The 25,318-nt window shown below is 38.4% G+C and overlaps 3 protein-coding genes across 4 annotated transcripts in view; 1 reads left to right on the plus strand and 2 right to left on the minus strand.

Moving 5' to 3' along the window:
* xrcc5 (X-ray repair complementing defective repair in Chinese hamster cells 5) overlaps positions 1 to 13,218 on the minus strand; it is a 28,112-nt gene extending 14,894 nt beyond the window's left edge. Inside the window, exons 1-7 of the mRNA XM_061971501.1 lie at positions 13,090 to 13,218; positions 12,769 to 12,882; positions 7,568 to 7,751; positions 7,447 to 7,495; positions 7,249 to 7,371; positions 2,104 to 2,283; positions 157 to 271 (exon numbers count right to left, since the gene is read on the minus strand). Coding sequence (XP_061827485.1) covers positions 157 to 271; positions 2,104 to 2,283; positions 7,249 to 7,371; positions 7,447 to 7,495; positions 7,568 to 7,751; positions 12,769 to 12,882; positions 13,090 to 13,104 — 780 coding nt within the window. The 5' untranslated portion in view covers positions 13,105 to 13,218. The remainder of the gene's footprint in view (positions 1 to 156; positions 272 to 2,103; positions 2,284 to 7,248; positions 7,372 to 7,446; positions 7,496 to 7,567; positions 7,752 to 12,768; positions 12,883 to 13,089) is intronic.
* A 710-nt stretch (positions 13,219 to 13,928) lies between these two features.
* Positions 13,929 to 23,663, minus strand: tmem169b (transmembrane protein 169b). Of its 2 annotated transcripts, none has more exons than XM_061971496.2 (3): positions 23,471 to 23,663; positions 18,880 to 19,200; positions 13,929 to 17,328 (listed from the first exon to the last, which is right to left on the minus strand). In XM_061971496.2, exons 2-3 carry the CDS (start codon positions 19,148 to 19,150, stop codon positions 16,694 to 16,696), a joined length of 906 nt encoding a protein of 301 aa, XP_061827480.1. In that variant the 5' UTR covers positions 19,151 to 19,200; positions 23,471 to 23,663; the 3' UTR covers positions 13,929 to 16,693. The 2 variants fall into 2 exon arrangements, with proteins under 2 accessions (XP_061827480.1, XP_061827481.1); XM_061971497.1 differs by lacking the exon at positions 23,471 to 23,663 and adding an exon at positions 19,563 to 19,695.
* LOC133613997 (uncharacterized) lies at positions 19,804 to 25,284 on the plus strand. Its single transcript, XM_061971927.1, has 11 exons — positions 19,804 to 20,273; positions 20,484 to 20,540; positions 21,208 to 21,334; positions 21,409 to 21,498; positions 21,580 to 21,695; positions 23,029 to 23,071; positions 23,275 to 23,380; positions 23,480 to 23,615; positions 23,698 to 23,747; positions 24,838 to 25,031; positions 25,119 to 25,284. Exons 1-11 carry the CDS (start codon positions 20,225 to 20,227, stop codon positions 25,282 to 25,284), a joined length of 1,134 nt encoding a protein of 377 aa, XP_061827911.1. The 5' UTR covers positions 19,804 to 20,224.
* The last annotated feature ends 34 nt before the right edge of the window (positions 25,285 to 25,318 follow it).

Genomic DNA, 25,318 nt, shown 5'->3' on the forward strand with positions numbered 1-25,318 from the left:
GAACATCATAGGGCAGCACTTCTGTTTAGTATTTTTCTGCCTCAGTGGAGGTCTGCACACTCATGAGTGCCATTGAAGTTCTCTGTGTAAACGTTCCCTAATGTTGGGACAGTTGAGCCTCCGATTATGCAGTGGGGGTTTTTTTAAGTCACTTACAGCTTTGTAGCCGACGATGCGGATGGACAAAGCACTGCCGATGGTCAGCTGACAGGGCCACGCCATAGGTGTTCTCTCGATGCATTTAAACATGTGAAGTTCCTCAATTGCATTCCTACAAGTTGTTCACACAAAAAGCAAATGTTCAGGTCATTAACAGATTAAATAAAAGATGCAAAAAGGAAAGGTCTTAGGTAAACGAAACACAACCTGAACCATAAAACCTTGTATATTCTTAGGATTGCAATATCTTACTTGCTGTGTGGAAGTCTGGAGTAATACTGTTTGTGAAATCCCACATAATTATATTTATAAATCCTGTGAAATTTAAATGTTATATTTACAGCTCGAAACAATCTGCTGCCGCCAAATATTCCAGAAATCGAAAATATAGATAGATAGATAGATAGATAGATAGATAGATAGATAGATGGATAGATATATTCCTTTAGGAGAGTTCCCTCAGGAAAATTAATATAATTTGAGGGGTAAATTAATTTCAAAAGTGCATCTCGGTTTGTAGGGAGACTCAGTGTAATCAATTGAAATCAAACAAAGCAATAACATCATTAAATTTAAAAAAACAAATATAAGAAAATGTTTTGATATGTACAACAAGAAGGACATGAAATATCTTAAAGGTGTAATGTATTTGAATGAACTACATTTGATAAAATAATGACTGGGTTTATTTTTGTGAGTATACATGGAATTAATTATATATTTTTTAAACAAGCTATATGTACTGTATAAACACAGAATAATCACTGAATTTATAGTTACTGTACATGCTCCTTTACCGTAATCATGGAAATTTACCTGAAAGGCAACACGGGTTGTTATACTGTGAGTGACCACGTAAGTTAGACGATTGGTATGTTTGCTGGCAAACGTCACTTGAAAATACACCTATTTGGACTTAGATAAAACTTCCAGCAAGTTTTGAGCAAATAAAAGACATACATTCAATTCAATTAAAACTTAAAAAAAATGTTTTTGTACAAAATTCTGACAATAAAACTGCATTTGTGTCAAAATATTGCCTCTTTTTTTAAACCATCCATTTCACTGCCTAATCCCCATTAGGGTCGAGAGATTTAGCTGATGCCTATCCAAGCTGACAAGGGGTGGGGAACACTCTAGACCAGAGGTTCTGAAATTTTTTCACCAAGTACCGCTACCAGAAACATTAAATTACAGTAGCTTAGTATTCATTGAAAACAAATTACAGGTTTTATTTAACAAGTATATTTATATTTTGGACCACTGTAACATTACACACAGTTTGAACAGTAACACTGTGTTTGAATATAGTAAAACAAAACACTATACTTTAATCAAGTAACTATTTTGCGCACCACTAGTGGTACTGGTACCACAGTTTGAGAATCACTGCGAGTAGTAGAATCACTGAGACTAGTCACCAGCCAATCACAGGGCACATACAGACAAACCATCATTCACACTCACGTTCATATTTAGGGACAATTTAGAGTCTCCAATTAACCTAACCTGTATCATTTTTGAATGTGGGAGGAAGCCGGAGTACCCGGAGAAACCCCACGCATGCACGAGGACAACATGCAAACTCCAGAGTCCACACAGAGATGTCCAAATGGAGATTCAAACCCGGATATTCCTGATTATGTGGCCTACATGCCACCACTTTTTTTAAATTAATTTAAATGATGCAAAGAAGTAGAGAGAAGTAACCTAAGGCAGGAAATTATATTATTTTGCTTCTTCCTGCTCCTATTCAGACACACCATGTTTATTTTTTTAATTTAATTTAATATTACAATAGTACTTTCAGATGACAATGTTGTATTGGAGATGCTATTGTGTAGATAGAGAGTATTATTGAAATGAATTAATGAAAATTAATTTAAAAATAGCATAGGGAGCAACTACTGGTAGTTTTTTTTTTATTAAAGCCCTCTAACTAACCTGAACGTGTAAACCTGATCGAGACCTTCCTGCTCATCCAGGCTGAGCATGATGTGTTTGACCATGTCCAGTCCATTCTTCTGCTCTCTGGACAGACCTTTGCCAGAACCAGGAGGACCTGGACCTCCTCTGCCAGCATCCCCAGCATCCTTTGCTTCATCTTCCACAGGGAAGGGTAAACTGAAAAGCACATATATTTATTTATATTTATATATCCAATATAAGTGATTTAAGTGGCACACTGTCAGGTTCAAACATCGATGACATCTATCAAGACAGACAAGAAGCAAGGAAATAAACAGAGAGCGTGTCACCCACGCTCTGGCGAAATATTGTACGCCACCTCTTTTTATTTGGACTTCCCCTGTTTACATAACAACAGCTGTTTCTAAAGGAATGTGGGGTATGTAAACAGCCATTGTTTTCGGTCACATTAACACAAAACAAAAAGATGCCTCGGGCTTGGACTGGTCCTGGATCGAGCTTGGGCAGGTCTTGGATGACAATAGATAACCCCTCCCGTCTCTTCCCATCTTTAAATAAATGATAAATGGGTTATACTTGTATAGCGCTTTTCTACCTTCAAGGTACTCAAAGCGCTTTGACAGTATTTCCACATTTACCCATTCACACACACATTCACACACTGATGGCGGGAGCTGCCATGCAAGGCGCTAACCAGCAGCCATCAGGAACAAGGGGTGAAGTGTCTTGCCCAAGGACACAACGGACGTGACTAGGATGGTAGAATGTGGGGATTGAACCCCAGTAACCAGCAACCCTCCGATTGCTGGCACGGCCACTCTACCAACTTCGCCACGCCGTCCCACAGCGGAATTTTCCAAGCCTTTGGCTTGGTGCAACAAAGACAGCCTCTGTCTGCTCGCCGGAAGTTTCTGAAAACTGAAACTTTTGTGATAACTTACACATTATTATTCTAACACACACTACTTCGTAAATCACCACAGTTAATGTGGCCTAATATTTACAATTTACATTTTATAACAAATGTATATTAAATAAATATACTGTATGGATAAAAATAGCAGGCACATTGCTAGTAGAGCAGGTAAAGATGAATACAAAACTCAATTATTATGTTTTTAATAAGAATCTTATATAGTATTTACTCAACATTAAAGAATGTTATATTATACTGTATAGCAGAGGTGTCAAACTCGTTTTTTATTGAGGGCCTGTAACAACGCAATATGTAATAACGGTAAGTAATTTGTAATGATATAATAAAATAAATAATACAGTAGCATTGGCCAATAGAGGAGACCAAAACAATCAGAAGATGCAGTTTAGTCTTGTGGTCACTGATTGGCTCAGCCTCAAGCAGCATTACTATATTGGATTAAAAGAGTGTAAAAGTGAAGAAAGGGTGTCATTTCATGTCTAGAGGGCGCTCATGTTGAAAAATGTATTTAGAAGGTAGTAAACAGTTATATTTTATGCTTTAGCTACGAAATCCTCCAAATTATATTTAATGATTCCTACTTTGCAGAAATGTATTTAATTCCAGAACCAATTAACAGCGATAGACAAGGAATTATTGTACTGTGCAATATTAGGATATTTAAATAATTTAGCATAGCGTCGCTATTAGCTAACTACACAGATAAGACACGTAGCAGGTAAACACACATTGTTAAAGATATAACACAAACTGTAGGAATTTGTTACAAAATTCAGTAGGGCTACACAATTAATCACAATTTTAATCGTAATCACGATTTTGGCCGCTACGATTAAAATGATGGTGATCGTCAGTGATGTTAACATTTAAAAAGCTCCGCTGCATATCAATTCGGGTACTTTCACAACCAGCAGTCAGCCAGCCACCAGGGGGCGACCAAAAGACAGTGGACTCCTATGAGAGCAAATCAGACTGAGTGAGAGCGTGACTGACACTTGATCTGCCTATCGCCTGTAGCTCCCAAAAATATTAGGAAAAATAAACGCATTATTACATTGGTGCCCTTCTCTCCCGAAGAGCGACACACATTTTAACCAGGGAAAACACCTCGCAAACCTGCAAATGCTCCCGCGCGTATAAACCAACAAACTGCACCGCAAAGCTGCGTTGGCGTGCATATCCAAACAAATTACCGAGTTGTGGTGACAAGTTAAGCAGTTAAAACACTTTCTTTCTTAAGCATTAAAAACACTTTCCTTCTTTCCTCAACCGCCATCGTTTGCCCAGCTACGTGAAACTAATAATCCAAATGGTTGCTCACAGAGCGGGCCAACCGCCACCGGTGCAGGGCCCTGACAAACAGCTACAAAAGGGTGTCCAAAGTACAGACTACCGTAACATCAACGGTGCACAAAGGCACTCCATGTCCATCCACCTCTCAAATACGCACATAAGTAATGGATGTAGCATTTTAATTGGCAAAGACATATGTCCTCTATATACTGTGAGAAATTCAGTGTGTTCCTTGCATAGTATCTGCCTTTTGTGCATAATATTATTTTTGCACTAATGTTTGCACTTTATGATCGCACTCTGCAATGGCATATTTATTTTTAGTTCGCCCCTTGTCTTTTCCATCCATTTTCTACCGCTTGTCCTTTTCAGGGTCGTGGGGGGTGCTGGAGCCTATCTCAGCTGCATTCGGGCGGAAGGCAGGGTACACCCTGGACAAGTCGCCACCTCATCGCAGGGCCAACACCGATAGACAACATTCACACTCACATTCACATACGAGGGCCAATTTTAGGTGCATGTCTTTGGAGGTGTGTGGAAGCCGGAGTACCCGGAGGGAACCCACGCAATCACGAGGAGAACATGCAAACTCCACACAGAAAGATCCCAACCCCGGGATTGAACTCAGGACCTTTGTGAGGCACATGCACTTTTGCCCTTTATGTTTTATAAATGATTTTTTTTTTTAAGTTTCATTTTCAAATGAAAGCCTCTTAATCGTGATTTCAATATTGATAAAAAATAATCGTGATTATTATTTTGGCCATAATCGTGCAGCCCTAAAATGCTGTCATTTTATTTGCATGAATTTAGGCTACGTGGGCGGTTTGGACTGCGCTAATAATTGGCAACAAGCCAATCAGCTGTGTGCATGTCTATATGTGCACAGCAGGAGAGCTAGTTAACTAGATTACCTGTTACTCTTTAAACGCCTTGTGCAAGTCTGGGTGTGTTTTTATTTAAATGTTTACCTAAGTTTAAAGCAAAGACTGTAATATTTCCATGCCATCCTTTAGCGAGGCATGTTTTAAAGCAGCGTTGTCAGCGCGGCACATCCATGTTTAAAGCGTCACCTCTATCGTGACTTTTGAAGCCAAAATACCTCCATAGTGCACTTCACGCACCCTCTTTATTAACCAGTAGAATTGGCGTTTTTCGCCATTCTTCCTCGCAACACTGTTTCTGCTTGTATGCGCTTTGTGTGTGCATGCGGACTCGCTCAACACGCGCCTCGGCTCAGCAACGTCACGGCCGCACGGCAGCATGCAGATGAAAAGAAAGTACCGATATTTTTCAATGGCAGTATAGTATCGACAGACCTGACTTCAGAAAAACATTTAAGAGGGGGCCATTACATTTTTTAAGGGGCCAATGCCAAAAATGTATTTGTGCCGCAGTAGCGCACATGCTTGTTAAAGCTGCACTGCTGGGGCTTTGTCTGTCCACAACTGATTACAAGTAAGACAAGCACTTATATTGCTGGTTATTGTAACGATATGTGTTTGAAATTATTTAAGCCTTTATCGTGTCCGATAAATGAAAGAGTTGGCCATTTCTATGGTATTAATGGGATTGTAAAGGACTGTTGGTAATCCAATGTTGATGTGATAAAACATTTCTTCTTTAGAAGCTACATACAATAATACTGTTCTTTGTTCATTCACATAATAAATATTCATGAAGTGTTTGGATGTATTCATTAAGTCAATGGTCAATATTGGTTGTTATTAAGGGATTCAAAGTAATATTGTTATATTGACACATCTCATCTGTTCATCTCCAAAGGGTATTCCAGTAATGTATGGACAGATGAGATCTGTCAATATGTAAATATTATTTTGAATCACTAAGTTGTCGCTTGGGGTTGACTTCAACTTTTTAAAGGGTACTTCAACACGTAAACAGTACTGTATGTACTTCATTATCATATATGTAAGTCTCTTAAATGAATACATCCATACACTTTATTAATATTTATTATGTGCATGAACAAAGAGCAGTTAATATTGCATGTAGCTTTTAAACAAGAAAGAGGTTTTAGCACATCAACATTGAATTAGTAGCAGTCCTTTACAATCTCATTAATACCATAGAAACCACCAAATCTTTTATTTATCGGACACGATAAAGGCTTGAATAATTTCAAACATATATTGTTACAATAACCACGAATACAAGTGTTTGTCTTAGATGTAGTAATCAGTTGTGAACAGACGAAGCCCGAAAGTGGTACGGGAATCCATTTTTGGCAGGGAATGAGTTCAAGGCACAACTCTGGCAGCAGGAAAATAGATTTAACTTACAGTTGTGTAGATGTCACAATCGATGACTCGCCTGCTGATGACATCATAGCAGCAGAAAGGAAATGTGTCCTCTTCACTTTCTCCCAGGTGTACTCATATTACCAGGTGGACCATGTTAAATCAAGACATTATGTTTTTGGCGGTGACTTCCTCATCTTGCGAGGAAAAGCATCTGATTGGCTTCCGTTCATAACCCTCACCCCCTTTCAATGTACACCCTTAAAGAGCTGTGATTGGATATATAGTCCAAAATTGTCCCACCAATCTACAAAACGAAAATAAAATGGGATTGAATTTCGTTTGTGAATGTTTTCGTCTCGTTTTGATACATTAACCAACATGTCAGTTACTTGTGTTATCGTCTTAGTCAACGTGCATTTGTTTTGATTACTTATAATCTCATTTTTACCTGCACTAACGTAAAAACAAAACTCAAATAAAATAAACAGCTTCCATTCCAAGGGGGGCACGACTCACTCTGTAGGCCCTGGGACTGAGTAATGTTTTAATTAGTACCGCGGTACTTTGTTAATACTGGTATACCATACAACCCTAGTACACACAGCTGTAATTATACTTTAAAAAAAAGCATCTATTAGAATGAAGGCAAAAATATTTGGAGCTTACAAGAACTGCAACGTGATGCCAGCTTGTTTGAGATTTTCAATGATGATGTCCAGCTGCTCCGAGTCTGCTTCAGTAGAAAGGTCACTCAGGAGGGCAATGTTGAGTCGATCATAACTTGCCCCCCTAAAATAAAAATAAAAAAACAGTTGGATGTTTGTACACAATGACTGTGAGCAAGTTATAAAATACAAATCTTACTGTGTTGCTGTTTGAAGGAGATCCATGCAGACAACAAGAGCATCCAGCCCTGTTTAATATTTGTTCAGAAGCATAATTCTTGAATGGGTTATTACAGGTGTGCAGTCTGTAGAAAGGATACAGTCAGCCTGTTGATCCTCTGGGTGGACCTGATTCTCTATCTCCTCCAGAAGCTCAAAATCAGGTATCATCAGGTTGCGATGTACAGTAATGTTCTGGTACTGGCCATCCTGGGCCAGAGGGTTATTCGTAGAGTCTGTGCCAAATAGAACTAACGCCAATTCGTCTTTAGCTTCTGCAAATACCTGCAAAAAAACAAGAATACAGTCGCGATCAAAAGTTTACATACACTTGTAAAAAACATAATGTCATGGCTGTCTTGAGTTTCCAATAATTTCTACAACTCTTATTTTTTTGTGATAGAGTGATTGGAGCACATACTTGTTGGTCACAAAAACATTCATGAAGTTTGGTTCTTTTATGACTTTATTATGGGTCTACTGAAAATGTGACCAAATCTGCTGAGTCAAAAGTATACATACAGCAATGTTAATATTTGGTTACATGTCCCTTGGCAAGTTTCACTGCAATAAGGCGCTTTTGATTGCCATCCACAAGCTTCTGGTTGAATTTTTGACCACTCCTCTTGACAAAATTGGTGCAGTTCAGCTAAATTTGTTGGTTTTCTGACATGGACTTATTTTTTCAGCATTGCTCACACATTTAAGTCAGGACTTTGAGAAGGCCATTCTAAAATCTTAATTCTAGCCTGACCACTTTTGACGTGTGTTTGGGGTCATTGTCCTGTTGGAACACTCAACTGCGCCCAAGACCCAACCTCCAGGCTGATGATTTTAGGTTGTCCTGAAGAATTTGGAGGTAATCCTCCTTTTTCGTTGTCCCATTTAAAGCACCAGCTCCATTGGCAGCAAAACAGTCCCAGTGCTTGACGGTAGGTATGGTGTTCCTGGGATTAAAGGCCTCACCTTTTCTCCTGCAATAATATAGCTGGGTAATGTGACCAAACAGCTCAATTTTTGTTTCATCTGACCACAGAACTTTCTTCCAAAAGGTCTTATCTTTGTCCATGTGATGTCAGCTAAACAGAAAATGAGCTGTTTGGCCACAATACCCAGCAATATGTTTGGAGGAGAAAAGGTGATAATAAGAGTTGTGGAAATTATTGGAAACTCAAGACAGCCATGACACTATGTTCTTTACAAGTGTATGTAAACTTTTGATCGCGACTGTATGTACCATGTAAAACAGGGGTGTCAAACCTACGGCCCACGGGCCGGATCAGGCCCGCGAACAGGTTTTATCCGGCCCGCGTGATTAGTTTGCCAAGTATTATAATAAGCTGCTGTTCTAAATGTGTCTACTGGATCACAATAGCAATTCTGTTAGCACTAGCAAGAGGTACAAATTAAAGTGCGGCTGCGGCTCCTGTCTTTCGACCCAAATGAAACTTAAAACCTGCCGTTTTATGTCTTCTGCTTCAAACATATCGTTATTTGACACCCTTACTCCCCCATAATGTCTCTTTCAAAAACGAGAAAACTTAACCCTTTTAAATAGTTTCTTACGGTTTGTTGAGTTAGCACTGGATTGATACGTGGACATGACAAAGGAGGTATTTGATACCTCGAAGAGTTTACATGTTGTGTTTTTTGTTCAATCCCAGAAAGACTGCGACATAAAGTTTGATCCTATCTTTGTAGACACACTGAGACAAAGTCTAAGTTCATTGTGTTTTTGACGCTGCACCAATTTTATCAGAATTTTCAACAAACTTGAAGTGTTTTGTCCAGAGGATTGAGTTGAGTTGAGTTTGTGTTTATTTGGAAATATGCATGCAAACAACATGATACATCACAATTTTCAGTTTCTCTATTCAACATGTTCGAAAAGTACAAACCCTGTTTCCATATGAGTTGGGAAATTGTGTTAGATGTAAATATAAACGGAATACAATGATTTGCAAATCATTTTCGACCCATATTCAGTTGAATATGCTACAAAGACAACATATTTGATGTTCAAACTGATAAACTTTTTTTTTTGTGCAAATAATCATTAACTTTAGAATTTGATGCCAGTAACACGTGACAAAGAAGTTGGGAAAGGTGGCAATAAATACTGATAAAGTTGAGGAATACTCATCAAACACTTATTTGGAACATCCCACAGGTGAACAGGCAAATTGGGAACAGGTGGGTGCCATGATTGGGTATAAAAGTAGATTCCATGAAATGCTCAGTCATTCACAAACAAGGATGGGGTGAGGGTCACCGCTTTGTCAACAAATGCGTGAGCAAATTGTTGAACAGTTTAAGAAAAACCTTTCTCAACCAGCTATTGCAAGGAATTTAGGGATTTCACTATCTACGGTCCGTAATATCATCAAAGGGTTCAGAGAATCTGGAGAAATCACTGCACGTAAGCAGCTAAGCCTGTGACCTTCGATACCCTCAGGCTGTAGTGCATCAACAAGCGACATCGTGTGTAAAGGATATCACCACATGGACTCAGGAACACTTCAGAAACCCACTGTCAGTAACTACAGTTGGTCGCTACATCTGTAAGTGCAAGTTAAAACTCTCCTATGCAAGGCGAAAACCGTTTATCAACAACACCCAGCAACACCGTCGGCTTCACTGGGCCTGAGCTCATCTAAGATGGACTGATACAAAGTGGAAAAGTGTTCTGTGGTGTGACGAGTCCACATTTCAAATTGTTTTTGGAAACTGTGGATGTCGTGTCCTCCGGACCAAAGAGGAAAAGAACCATCCGGATTGTTATAGGCGCAAAGTTGAAAAACCAGCACCTGTGATGGTATGGAGGTGTATTAGTGCCCAAGACATGGGTAACTTACACATCTGTGAAGGCGCCATTAATGCTGAAAGGTACATACAGGTTTTGGAGCAACATATGTTGCCATCCAAGCAACGTTACCATGGACGCCCCTGCTTATTTCAGCAAGACAATGCCAAGCCACGTGTTATATCAACGTGGCTTCATAGTAAAAGAGTGCAGGTACTAGACTGGCCTGCCTATAGTCCAGACCTGTCTCCCATTGAAAATGTGTGGCGCATTATGAAGCCTAAAATACCACAACAAAGACCCCCGGACTGTTGAACAACTAAAGCTGTACATCAAGCAAGAATGGGAAAGAATTCCAACTGAGAAGCTTAAAAAATGTGTCTCCTCAGTTCCCAAACGTTTACTGAGTGTTGTTAAAAGGAAAGGCCATGTAACACAGTGGTGAACATGCCCTTTCCCAACTACTTTGGCACGTGTTGCAACCATGAAATTCTAAGTTAATTATGATTTGCAAAAAAAAAAATAAAGTTTATGAGTTTGAACATCAAATATCTTGTCTTTGTAGTGCATTCAATTGAATATGGGTTGAAAAGGATTTGCAAATCATTGTATTCTGTTTATATTTACATCCAACACAATTTCCCAACTCATATGGAAACGGGGTTTGTAGTACAAGAAGCAGAACTTATTTATTCCTACCCAAGCGCACCTTGTTTACGTCACATAATGTAGCGCGTGCAACGTCATACGCCCTCGCTGAGCAGAGAGGTAGCGGCATGGTAACTTTAGCTGTGATGCTAGCGGAGTGGTGCGAGTGGTAATATGAGAGAAAGAAGGTGCGAATCCGGTAACAAAAGAAGGAAGAATTAATTCTAGGGATGTCCGTTAATGGCTTTTTGCCGATATCCCATATTCCGATCTTGTCCAACTCTTTAATTACCGATACCGATATCAACCGATACCAACCGATATATACAGTCGTGGAATTAACACATTATTATGCCTAATTTGGACAACCAGGTATGGTGAAGATAAGGTACTTTTAAAAAAAAATTATAAAATAAAATAAGATAAATAAATTAAAAACATTTTCTTGAATAAAAAAGAAAGTAAAACAATATAAAAACAGTTACATTGAAACTAGTAATTAATGAAAATTAGTAAAATTAACTGTTAAAGGTTAGTACTATTAGTGGACCAGCAGCACGCACAATCATGTGTGCTTACGGACTGTATCCCTTGCAGACTTTATTGATATATATTGATATATAATGTAGGAACCAGAATATTAATAACAGAAAGAAACAACCCTTTTGTGTGAATGAGTGTAAATGGGGGAGGGAGGTTTTTTGGGTTGGTGCACTAATTGTAAGTGTATCTTGTGTTTTTGATGTTGATTTGATAAAAAAAAACAAAAAAAACAAAAAAAAAACAATACCGATAAAAAAAAAAAGATACCGATAATTTCCGATATTACATTTTAACGCATTTATCGGCCGATAATATAGGCCTGCCGATATTATAGGCCGATAAATGCGACATCTCTAATTAATTCCCAAGAAAAACTGCACGGCGTCAATCATCTGGCGGTGGTTTGGCTTCAAGCGGGAAGATGTTGAACAAGTATGCGGCAAAAACGTTGCTACAAAAAGTAGCACCACTGCTAATTTGTAGCATCATTTGAAAAGTCACCCGCTAGAGAATGAAGAGTGCTTGAAACTCCGCATGTCAACATCTCCGGCCGGTGCCACACCCACAAAATGCCCAAGCAACCATTTCCACATCAACACTGTATGAAAAAAGTAGTCAAAAACAGGAGATAACGTCCGCAGGAACCTACCACATAGGGAAGGATATACACTATTGGATTTCCTATTATGCAGCTCATTTTTATTTGACAGTTATTGAAATATCTTGTGTAACATCATGCACAGAAGCGCACTTTATTTGTTTTAAACTATTGTAGTGGCGTTCTGTACAAAAAGGGCACTTTAATTTAGTGTTGTTTTGATATGTCATCTTAGTGACATCATGCACAAAAGTGCACTAATAGCTTGTTTTAAAATGTCTCTGACAATCTTACACTTTGTTTTGAAATGACATGAATGTTTGTGCCACTGCTTAAAAACTGTTTAATAAATACAGTTTTAGTAAATTAACTTAGTTGTGATTTCCGTCTCTGCATGAAAGTTTAAAAGTAGCATATATTAATGCAGTATGAACAAGAATGTTTTAATGTAGACACATAGAATCATCATACTGCTGTGATTATATGCATCAAGTCTTCATTCAAGGCTAAGGCAAAATATCGAGATATATATCGTGTATCGTGACATGGCCTAAAGATATTAATAAAAGGCCACATCGCCCAGCCCTAGTGTAAACGGGGCCTTATTTAGGAATAGATTTTCCTCCATGCGGCCCTTGAGATACAATGACTTTGACACCCCTGATGTAAACCAATCCAAGCATTTTCATGTGAATTGTGACCTGGCTTACCTGGCGTTGGACGAACTTCTGAATGACTTTTTTGGCGAGATCAAATGTAGATTCTTCACCGGGTGTTGAGTTGGACATGGAGAAGCCCACGTCCATGCAAAGCACCAAAAACGACTACAATAGACAAATATGATAAATATGAATTATATTTTGACAGCGTTCCCCCTTCAGACTCGAACATGTCCAAACATGCCTTTTACGAGCGACGCATCGTATTTTACAGACACAATACAAGCTGAACAAAAGTCACTATCTAAAAAAAGATATTAGTAGTGACATTTTTAAACGTTTCTGATAATAATTCGAAAGAAAACGACTTACTTTTGACTTAGACATCTTTGTTTATCTTTTCCTGCATCTGCGTGTCACCCACTAAGACGTCCGGTGCCAACAGGAGTTCATTTATTTCTTACGAAAGTTCCGCTATTTTGTTAACGTAGTTGTTTCTTTTTTTTCGTAGTGAAAACAATCCATCTGTAACAGTCAATAATTCATATTATAGTCAACATTTAAATACTGATTAGTTATTTTTTAAAGTCGCAGTCCTCTACACTCAACGTGGGCGGATCGATACAAATATCGATATTAATACTTTTTTTTTATTGGCCTAAAGTATTTGTACTGTGTGTAATGCTGACTATAATCAAGATCAAGAAATTAAAGGCAAAAATTACAAAATGACTCAATGATCTTGAAAATGTCAAGTAAAATCGGCATTGGTGATACTGGCCCTTTATTTAGTAGGTGTTGATCAGGGGTGTCAAACTCATTTTAGATCGGGGGCCACATGGAGAAAAATCTACTCCCAAGTGGGCTGGGCTGGTAAAATCATGGCACGATAACTTAAAAATAAAGACAACTTCAGATTGTTTTCTTTGTTTAAAAATAGAACAAGCCCATTCTGAAAATGTACAAATTAAAATGTTGTTGGTTTTTTTTTACACTTACATGTTGCGGGTTAATAGTATTCTATCTTTATTTGTCGTTATTTATACTTTCTGAATAAATTATGTGATAATATTCATCAGTCAACTCATTGGTGTTAATTTTCAATCTATCAAGATAAAAAAAATAATATCAAAATAAAATTACAGGATGTTATTTATGTAGTTTGCTCATTGTCATCAACTGGTGCACTAACTAACATCATGTGGTTTATTTTTTTTACATATGGAGTATCATCTACAAAGATACAAAAAATTGCTATTGCGACATCTTGTGGACACATTCAGAACAACAGTTTCTTTCATTCAAAAATTTCGGCTCATTTTTATACTTTTATACTAAAATGTGTAGTACGGCCCACTTTAAGTTTACAGCACACAATAATAAAGTAAAGCATTTTTCAAATACTTTAACTATCAGAATAAGAATAAATCAGCAAATCGGTGCAGATACTTAATGAAAATATAATATGGAATGCAGAAATAACACATCAATGTAGATATATCGGCTGTATATGCTGCCAAAAATGAGTCATTTTTATTTTAAAAAAAAAATGTCTTAAAGAATGGAATGCAACAACTTCCAACCTGAAGATCTGAAAAACAATTTCTACAATATGTGGTAATATTTAGAGTGTACTTACGCCAAATATATTTTAGTCATCTTTTGACATATTCTGATTTATATTAACATAAAAATAAAGATTAAAAAATCTTTACATTTCTTCAATTAAATAATACAATAAATATGACAAACATTAAAGATAAAAAATATAGGGCGAAGGTAACAAAGTTCCTCACGCACACTGACAAATAAGATAAACATACACTATATTGTCAAAAGTATTTGGCCACCTGCCTTGACTCACATATGAACTTGAAGTGCCATCCCATTCCTAACCCATAGGTTTCAATATGATGTCGGTCCACCTTTTGCAGCTATTACAGCTTCAACTCTTCTGGGAAGGCTGTCCACAAGGTTTCGGAGTGTGTTTATAGGAATTTTACACCATTTTTCCAAAAGCACATTAGGGAGGTCACACACTGATGTCGGTCGAGAAGGCCTGGCTCTCAGTCTCTGTTTTAATTCATCCCAAAGGTGTTCTATCAAGTTCAGGTCAGGACTCTGTGCAGGCCAGTCAAGTTCATCCACACCAGACTCTGTCATCCATGTCTTTATGGACCTTGCTTTGTGCACTGGTGCACAGTCATGTTGGAAGAGGAAGGGGCCCGCTCCAAACTGTTCCCACAAGGTTGGGAGCATGGAATTGTCCAAAATGTTTTGGTATCCTGGAGCATTCAAAGTTCCTTTCACTGGAACTAAAGGGGCCAAGCCCAACTCCTGAAAAACAACCCCACACCATAATTCCTCCTCCACCAAATATCACACTTGTACCACTTTTTGGCTGAGTTGCTGTTGTTCCTAAACTCTTTCATTTTTTTTATAATAAAGCCGACAGTTGACTTTGGAATATTTAGGAGCAAGAAAATTTCACGACTGGATTTGTTGCACAGGTGGCATCCAATGACAGTTCCACGCTGGAAATCACTGAGCTCCTGAGCGCGGCCCATTCTTTTACAAATGTTTGTAGAAACAGTCTCCATGCCTAAGTGCTTGATTTTATACACCTGATTCTGATCATTTGGATGGGTGGCCAAATACTTTTGGCAATATAGTGTGTGTTACGAAAGTTCAATGTGAAGATATATCTTGTTATTTGGACGACGTGGCTTTGAATTACGGCACAAAACCCTCCAGGAGTAAATGAAATACAGAACAGTAGAGAATGAAAGCTTTCAAGGTGATAAATAACATTTTAAGTGAGCACTAAACAGAAATACTGTAGATCTACTTTGATGATAGTGTAGAGAAAAGTGATCATATTAAGACAATAATGATGCATATTAAGTAAACGTGTGTAACAATACTGTATAAAAGTCAACCCCCAAATAATTTATAGGTAATAATTGAATATGAACAAAAAGTCACGTAGAAAAACAAATGCAAAGGTGGTCCGAGACTTTTGCACAGTACTGTAAGTAGGGGTGTAACGGTACACAAACATTTCGGTTCGGTACGTACCTCAGTTTAGAGGTCACGGTTCGGTTCATTTTCGGTACAGTAAGAAAACAACAAAATATTAATGTTGGGGTTATTCATTTACCAAATTTGCAAAATCTTCCACCAAAAATATTTTTCTTAGTGGAATATTTGATGTGAAGTAATGGGAACCTTGGATAGGTCAATAATTCATAATAACATTGATTTTGATTCAATATTATGTTTTGAGCAATGACAGTTTGAAAGAAAAAAAAACAGTTTTGTTTTATTAGTCAACATTGCAACTTTTTCTAAATTACATTCAACCTTCAAGCTTTTTTATTTCACTTTTGTTATGTTTTTGTTTATTTTAATAGTATTTTAGAATGTGCCGTGGGCCTTTAAAACATTAGCTGTGGGCCGCAAATGGCCTCCGGGGCACACTTTTGACACCCCTGCTATAGATAATAAAAAATTAAATCTGATAAATCTATGGATAAAAAGCAGAGCCTGGTGACGCATGCACGTTTATCATAACTCTGTCGCTCTCTCTGTCTCTGCCCCTCCCTCACCAATGCTGCTGCTTGCACAATTTGTTTTGTTTTTAACCCCTTCTTAACCCTGAACGTACATTGAAAATACATGCAACCCTAACTCAAAATGCCGGACATTTGAGGCATTTAAGAAGCTCCGCAAAACAGGACATGTCCGGTGAAAAGAGGACATATGGTTAGTCTATCGTAGCCCGTGTATTGTTTATACAACGTGCAGTACGCTACATAATATGTCCGTGTGGAAACTCGTTCGGTACACCTCCGAACCGAACCGGAACCCCCGTACCGAAACGGTTCAATACAAATACACGTACCGTTACACCCCTAACTGTAAGTAATCCTGTGTATCACCAAAGCGCGCAATGTGACCCGTGTTTCGTCCTATATTACACTGATGACGTCTGGGCGTGTTCACTGGGGGCTTTGCTCTGCAGAGTACCAGAGATGGTGTCTGAGTCCAGAAGCTCTATGATGCTGTAGGGGGAGCAGTCCTCCAGACCCATCTTAGCGCAGGCCCAGCCGCAGAAGCCCTTCTCCAGGTCCCTAACGGCCTGCCACCACCCGCTGAGGGCCCAGGACACCTGAGCTATGGCGGCGTAGAGCGCCAGAGACAAGGCCATGGGCATGATGAGCACCGGGTAGAAGATGATGAGGAAGGGGCAGATTGTGATCTTGTGCCAGAATGTCCGCTCCTCGTTGTACACCAGGAAGACATTGTACCAGGTCAGGGTGCCGTAGTAGAAGGAGGTGATGAAGGAGAGGAGGAAGACCACGGGGGCGCAGGAGATGGTCCACAGGACAACGTGGGGACCCTGACAAACGCCCAACCTGCAGGCACGCTTGGAGCCGTCCCCGGCCTCGCACTCTGCGTCCAGCCGCTCCTTTGATTTAGCCAGCTCTCGAAGCTCCTTGTCAGTCATGGTGACGTGGATGTCCACCACCTGACCCTTCTTCTTGCCTCTCGTGATGGTGCCTGTCAGTGTCACGTAGCGGCTGTCTGGGGGAAGGCTCCAGCCTCCACCTGTTAAGGATAAAAGTCACATGAGAAGTCAGCAGATTGTTGCTTTTTGGCGACAAGATATGCATGCAGAACTTTTGTTTTGTCCAAAATACCGCATTGACTCGAGTATAAGACGTCCCTTAATTCATCTGTTTTGGAAAAAAATATTTTGTATTTCTTTCTTTATTTATTTAAAAAGGGACAATTGGGCATTGGTGAACACAATAAAATGTTGCGTAAATATACCGGATTTTAGCAAGAATGCTCATTTCCATCCTATTAATCCCTTAGGGGTGATGGACGGCTGGGCAGCGCCTGAAGAGCTGCAGCCTTCCATCGTAGCCCCCACTCACTCCTTTCTGTTGCAAATCTCGAGATGTATAAAAGTTGTATGTATATGTGCTTTGCTATGGAGGTTTTTTCCCATTCCAGACTGGGCCCCCTTAGGAAGAATTAAATTGAATTTGAGAGATCCAGCATGGACACACAGAGCAGGCAGGTCATTGTTTTGACTGCTCGAAGAAAACAACATCTTAATCTACGATTTGACTCCCTCGAATGGCCTTGATGCTATCAGGAACAGGCTGTTCTGAAGAACTCCCCTGAGGACTCCTCAACGATGGACGCTTTTGACCTTCCTTTTTTTCAACAACACCTGGTGTCGAACTTTGAGATCGGCCCCAGTCCACAAAAACATTTCAACATCTTACCCAAGTTAATTGGGCATACATGCACGCACCCGTCCCTGCCCCAATCAACGCCTTCACCACTGCTTAATGCCTCCGGGGTTGTGGATGGCTGAGTAGCGCTTTATAGCGGCAGCCGGCCTCCAGGGCCCCAAACCCCCCCCCCCCCATTGCGAGTTGTTGTGATTACATGTATCATCATGTTTATGTGTGCCATGCTATGTGAGGTTGTTTTCCTCGAACTCAGTCTGGACCCCTCCTGACGGTCCAGCCTTAGACTGATATTTTTTTTACTCTTCCCCCTTTCCCAATGTCACCTTTTTCCCACCTTTTTTAAGGAGCGCCTTAAGCAGCTGATCCGTTGGCGGTCCCGTCTTAATTGTTCCCTTGTAACGTATGTCTGCTCTTAGTGGGACTGTGCCGGAAATGAAATTTCAGTTCTTATGTGTCTTGTACATGTTAAAGAATGGACAACAATAAAGCATCTTGAATCTTGAATCTTAAAATTGTATTTTTTTACTCATCCTTCCCCAGCGTTGACCTTTTTCCCATCTTTTACGGGGCGCCTTGTGGCGACCCATCAGCGTTCTTGTTGTGTAACCCTGTACACCATTTGTTTGTCTAATCTTGAATGGGTTTGTGCTGACAACAAAGTTTCGTTGTACTTCTGTAATGACAATAAAGACCTACCTACCTACGTATTCTTCTGTCTTTAGCCATGTAAACCCTGGGACACAGCTGCGGTAAAGATCAGTTAAAAAAAAGGCAAACACCAACTCTTGTGGTGGATTGCAATTATTTTAAGATTAATTTAGTAGTTTAGTTTATGTTGTGTGTATATAATTTATACATACTAAGTACACTCGTGATGATGAAGATGAGTCACCTTCATGTGTGGGTGTACAGAGGAACTTATCTCCTTCCTCCAAGCTTCTCTCGACTCCTTCCTCTTCACCCCCTTGGTCCTCGCCGGGCTCCTGATCCATGTCCGAGCGATAGATGATGATGGACTCGGGACGCTGCGCTTTCTTCTTCCTCCTCTTCCTCCGCACGGACGGTCCCACGTCCCCGTCGTGGTTGGCGGATGCTTCCGACCTGAGGGAGATGATCTGGGGGCTGCCTTCTCCTTCCGTTTGAGACTCCTCCACACTGGCCATGCTGGGATGATATGAAGACTATTGTCCAGTCATTGTGCTCAACGTGAGAACTGATCATAGGAAGAAAGAGAGAGAAATAAAGGCTTTAGAATATTGTAGTTTGTGTTATAATGCACACACTGAACCTGACCTATATTTTGAGTCTGTTCATGCAAGGACTGATGCTGGCTGATAAAATCCACCCCAAAGGCACGCTCATTAATGATGATGAAACAAACAAATTAGACACATATATAAATATATTAACCACCAGTTGAGGAATCATGCCGGATTTTAGCAAGACAATGCAAACCATTATTCGCACAGCTGATCTCCTCCCATTTAAATCCCACCCATGTCCGCTCTTTTGTCTACCGACACCCACCGGCAGGATAACGCTCTCCCATATAAACTGACACTATTATGGACTTACCTTAATCGGACCGCGACATTATTGAGCCGGATAACATTTGATACAAAAAAACAGATGCTATATTAGTGATGCACTTGGCAGCAGTGCACGAAGTCGACGTAGAGATGAGTTACGTCAAGTGAGTTCCAGGATACCACAGCGCTACGCTGGGCATGCCGGTGAACTACGTAGAGTTGTTTCCAGAATAGCGCCGAGCAGTCGGCCGTACAGATGCGTTACGCAAAATGTTTTCCAGAATAGCACCAAAGCCCCGCCCCTTACTTAAAATACGCCACACAAAACTCCAGGAAACTCGACTAAAACGTCAAATTCGTAATTATATATCACATAATTAAAATATATATATAAATATTAAAATTAATTTAAATATATTTTAATTGATAAGCATTTTATACAGAATTGTGAGGTTATTCGTGATCTGGTGTATTCACTGGCATGAACTAAGATAGCATATACCTTAGTTGTGTAAAAGCTTACATTAAAAATAAAAATAAATGTTGGTTTGAGAATCAATATGTGGCACATCAAATATATGTTGGTTGAGCGCCACAAATCAGCAAATTGAAGCTAAAAAATAAGCGAGGACAACTAAAGCTGATGCTAATGCTAAAGCTAACTGTAACAACTAAAGCTAATGCTAATGTTAAAGCTAACTAACTGAAATGGCGTTCAATATTTCACCAAATTTAGACAGTCTTCTCTGCCAGTTGGGTAAGTTGTTTTATTTCATTCACAATCATATACTTACCTATAAGTACTTACATATGTGTTAGTTTGAACCAAATTATTTAATTAAACCCTGAGCTAACGTGTCTAGCTTTTTGGCTAACTAACATATAGATTAAATACTTTCACATGAACTTATCCCCTTTTCCCCCCTCCAAATTGTATTCAATACTTTTCTTTTACCCTGTTAAATAGTTGTTGAATTTCGTGAGCTTTCTGCGAAGAAGAAACAAATCGACCAACAAATTGAAGGTATGTCTTAAACTTGAAATTCCATGACATAGTGAATTTGCAAACAGCTAAAAGTATACACAAAGCAAACTATAACTTGCTACCCAATAATATCCAACAATTCTTCTAAACAAAAGAGGAGAAATATAGTCTTAGAGAAAAAAGTACATCTAAAACGTTTGTACACACGTACAACACTGAAGACCTTCAGTATATCAGTATGTGGAATTAAATGATGGAATGGATTAAGCAAATAAATCAAACAATGTACTAATATGATCCACTTCAAGAAACTATTCAAACTTAAAAGTGTTTACAAAGAAGAACCATGATTAACATTCTGAATTTATTTCATCCATCCATTTATTTTCTAGATAATCTTACTCATCTCACCATATGAAATATAACTTATTTCACCAATTATTATTTATTTATTTTTATTGTTATTACTTATGGAGTATATTGTGAATAAACTGAAAATAGAAAGTGAACAAAAGTTTTAGCAACTGCTTCCTACTCCTTTTCGAACATGTTGAATAGAGAAACTGGAAATTGTGATGTATCATGTTGTATGCATGCATGTTCCACAAAAACTCAAACTCAAACTAGTTTGGCTATTTTGAATGAAACAAATGGTGCTTATGTGATTTGGTGTGTACTGCAAATACTCTGCTGTATGTACCAACAGTTTATAGAGCTGACATTGCAGAAAGGAGGACTTATATTGAAAAAACGCGCAGAAATATAGATGAAGTGGGTGAGGAAATTGGATTGAAACGGAACACTCTGAAACACAACAGGGAAGTTGCAAAAAGGTATGATCAATTATAGGAACACTAAAGGATGAAGGTACCGGTAATAATATTGTGATTGTTATATCAACCCGCAGCATGAAGGCGACTCAGGGCTTGCTGCTTCAGTATGAGCGGACTCTGAGAGCAGAACTGGAGAGCATTAAAGTCAATTACAACAATGACAAGTGGGTCAATCAATTGTTAGTTTAGTATATTATATATTGAGTACAATCACACTGTTTTTTCTGTACTCCTACCCCATCAAGGGACGTGTACGCAGACAAAATTGTAAGCTACAGGCAGCTGTTTCAGGCTCATAAAAAGCCATTTGCCCAAAAGCTGCAGGCTTACAATGATGACATGGAAGGAGGCCATCACCTAGGTAACAAACCCATTTTTTTTCATCAGAAATTTTCCAGTTATTAAGAAAGGGTATTAAGGTCATACTGAGAATCATAAAGAAAGTTTGAAAGTTATCAACATTATGTTATGAAAAATAATATCCATCCATCCATTTTCTACCGCTTGTCCCGTTCGGGGTCGCGGGGGGTGCTGGAGCCTATCTCAGCTGCATTCGGGCAGAAGGCGGGGTACACCCTGGACAAGTCGCCACCTCATCACAGGGCCAACACTATATTCCAACAAAATTGCCACACAAATGCAAAACTAAAGGTGTCTGAGCCCGGTATTCACAATATACAGTTATATCATAAATTATTTGTTAAAAATACTTCTGGTTAGATGAAAAAAAAAACAAAGCCAATAGGGTAAATCTGAGTGTAAACGTAGGTCTTTTTTCCATCCATCCATCCATTTTCTACCGCTTGTCCTTTTCGGGGTCGCGGGGGGTGCTGGAGCCTATAGAATTAAACCTGTTATCCTCATAAAATAAAAAATGTATTCTTGTAATAATTTATGATAATTAAATAAATATATTCTATACAAATGTTATACTTTAATCATTAAGCCCCCTTTTTAACATTTTAGTCATCTTTAGTGTCATAAAATTATCTTCACTTTGTGGTAAAATTGTCTCCATTTAAAAAAAAAATCTTTGTCATAAAATTACAACTTTTGTGCTCATAAATTAGGATGTTATTATTGTAATATTTAAACATGTTTGTTGTATAAAAACATCTTTAGTGTCATTAAAAAACATATTTATCTTGCTGTAAAATTGTCTCCATTCAAAAAATTTAAAATTTTGTGCTCTTAAAAGTAAGATGTTATTCTTGTAATATTTTTACTCTATTTCCATAAAAAATGTATTGTTTCTTATATTATGCTTACAGTACTTCTTTAAATATGACATGTAATTTTTTGTAAATGCACCGGGTTTATTTTTTCAAAGTTGATCAAACATTTTTTTTTCCATATAGTAAAATCCACTTAATTTTTGTAATACTTTGTGTAGGTAAAACTAGTTATTTCCCCTCATAGTGTTAGGGCTTTAACCTTTAAATATTTTGATTTCACTCTTGGAAAATTCCAACTGTTTATTGTACTATGTCTTTATTCTTATAACATTTCCTGGTACGACTACTTTATTATTTCACAAGTTATTGTTTGTAATATAACAGCATTATTTTCATAACATTTAAAACTTCATTGTCATAACTCTACAACTCTGTACATGTAGAATATTAGTTTTATTTCCAACATCGCCGTTATGTTTGTGTTAGTATGTTTTACAGCTATGTTTTATGTTTTACCAGAGACTGTTGCCCAGTCATCTTCTTCAGAGCAATCAGCTGACAGGTAGCTACAGAAAATTGAGTACCGTATTTTTCGGACTATAAGTCGCAGTTTTTTTCATAGTTTGGCCGGGCTCCAGTGCGACTTATATATGTTTTTTTCCTTTTTTATTATGCATTTTTGGCAGGTGCGACTTATACTCTGAAAAATGCGGTAATAGCTAATTATGTCCAAGAAAACTGAGTTTTTGTCACATCTTTTTTCAGTGACCCTCAGCAGCTGCACACCAACGACCCAGCCATAGAAACGCAGCCTTCATTTCTGGAAGATTCTATTACTGCCATCACTTCTGTCATTCTCGACGAGAAAAAGGTATTGATAAAGTTATACTGAGTTCACCACTCAGTATAACTTTATCGTGAATCATCATTTGTCTTTATTGTATTGTTTATTAACTCGAACCTGAGCAAGAGATGGCAGAGTGGTCCAGAAGCTGCAGCAGATGGGACTACTGAAGACATGGGTGCAGAAAGTGAAGTTCAGAAATGCAGTGCTGATAAAACAAGAGGCAATAAGCAAAGTGTGAAGTTAAATCCACAAACAGAGAGTAAGCACAGGGTTTATATGGCTAGATGTTTTTTTCTGTTTGCATTATTCAAACTAAGTAAAGCTATAAAATATTTCTTTAGAGCAACATGAGATGCACAGTGAGGAAGAAGAGGACCAAGAAATTGTGGCAGTAAGTTTTTAACCAATCCAATACAAGAGCTCTATATGGCGCTTTGTTTTGAAATGAAATATCACAATGTTTGGATTGTGCAGGTGTACCTCATGTTATGGTTTGTACACAACTTTGCATAAATCCCTGCTACTAGTTATCGTAGCAAAACACCTGGTCTTATTTGCCATCATTAGCTTATAGCTAGAGATCAGCATAACTTTGTTTTCCAACCATGGGAAGAAATAAAGTGAGTTTGAATTATAGTGCTGAGAAGAAGTGGATGATATTCATTGAATTAAGGAAAGAAATCATCAAAAACATGACTAAGCGCATCGCTAACTTGGTGAAACAATTTGAGTGTTTCACTGCTACTCTGCGCCATATTGAAGCAGAATGAGTCTAATCCCAGCCAAGATTTTTTAAATAATATCTAAACAGCGGACATTTATCCATGAAAATATGGACAAGCTACTGATTGTGTGTTTGATACTGTAGACGTCCTCTTTCTAAGGTGAATGCTGTACATAATTATTACATAACTACATAAAACTCCTGTGGTTGTTTGTAGAACATTATATTGTAGTATTGTTCAAACAATATTTCCTTTTTAAAAGTTTGTTTTTATGACTTTGTGTGTTAAATTTCTACTTATTTTGGGGGGTGGGGCAAGCACCAATTAAATTAATTTCAATGGGAAATGTTGATTTAAGATACACGCGTATTGAGTTAAGTGCTCCATCACAGAACCAAACAGGCTCGTAAATTAAGGTATTTCTGTATTGGTGTGTATGCTATGAATTACTGTATCTGCACCACAGCATTTATTTTGAATTGTAGATTTAATTTAATGACACATATTTTCAGTTTACAAATAATTATATAAATAATCAAATGACTGGAATATGAAATAATGAATATACAGTTGACCTATACATGCTGTATATTTTCAATATTTATATATTTTAACAACTGTCAAAATGTCAAAAGCTAGATTTTTGTGTGTGAATTTCTTCAAAGTAATGTATCATTTTTACATTTTAATGAGTTAGTCACAACCTAGTGTCTTGACACTTGCAATTTTCATTCTTTCTGTTCACGGGCAAAACAGGCAACAGTATCAGAGATAGAGGAGGCAGCAGAGGAAGACATGGAAGAAAGAGCAGCAGAGCAAGAGCAAACACTGTGCCACGTGAATAATGAAGAGCAAGTCACTCTTCCTCCATTACCGTGTGAGGTTGCTCACCCTCAGTCTTCCTCTACTCCAAACGACAGTGTGCCTGTAACTCCGTCATTCCACTTTAAGTAAGGTTCCTGCTTTCTGCCCTCCAATCTTTGTGAAAACAGCAAGCATGAACTAATAGTGAATGTGTGTGTGTGCTTTGACTTCAGGTTTAGCCCAGCTTGTTCCCCAATTCAGGAAACGTCCGACAACAACAAATCTCCAGCTTTCACGTTCTCTCTGACCTCAAATCCCTGCACCCCAGGCTTCTCCGGTTTTGGGTTTGATGTGGTCTCCTCTAACGATGAGGTGAGAGGGGCGGAAAAAACAGTCTGAACTTTTTCACCAGTGCACTCATGTCCTAATGTCT

The sequence above is a fragment of the Nerophis lumbriciformis genome, linkage group LG13 (genome assembly GCF_033978685.3).
Source record: "Nerophis lumbriciformis linkage group LG13, RoL_Nlum_v2.1, whole genome shotgun sequence".
In the NCBI taxonomy this organism is placed as follows: Eukaryota; Metazoa; Chordata; class Actinopteri; order Syngnathiformes; family Syngnathidae; genus Nerophis; species Nerophis lumbriciformis.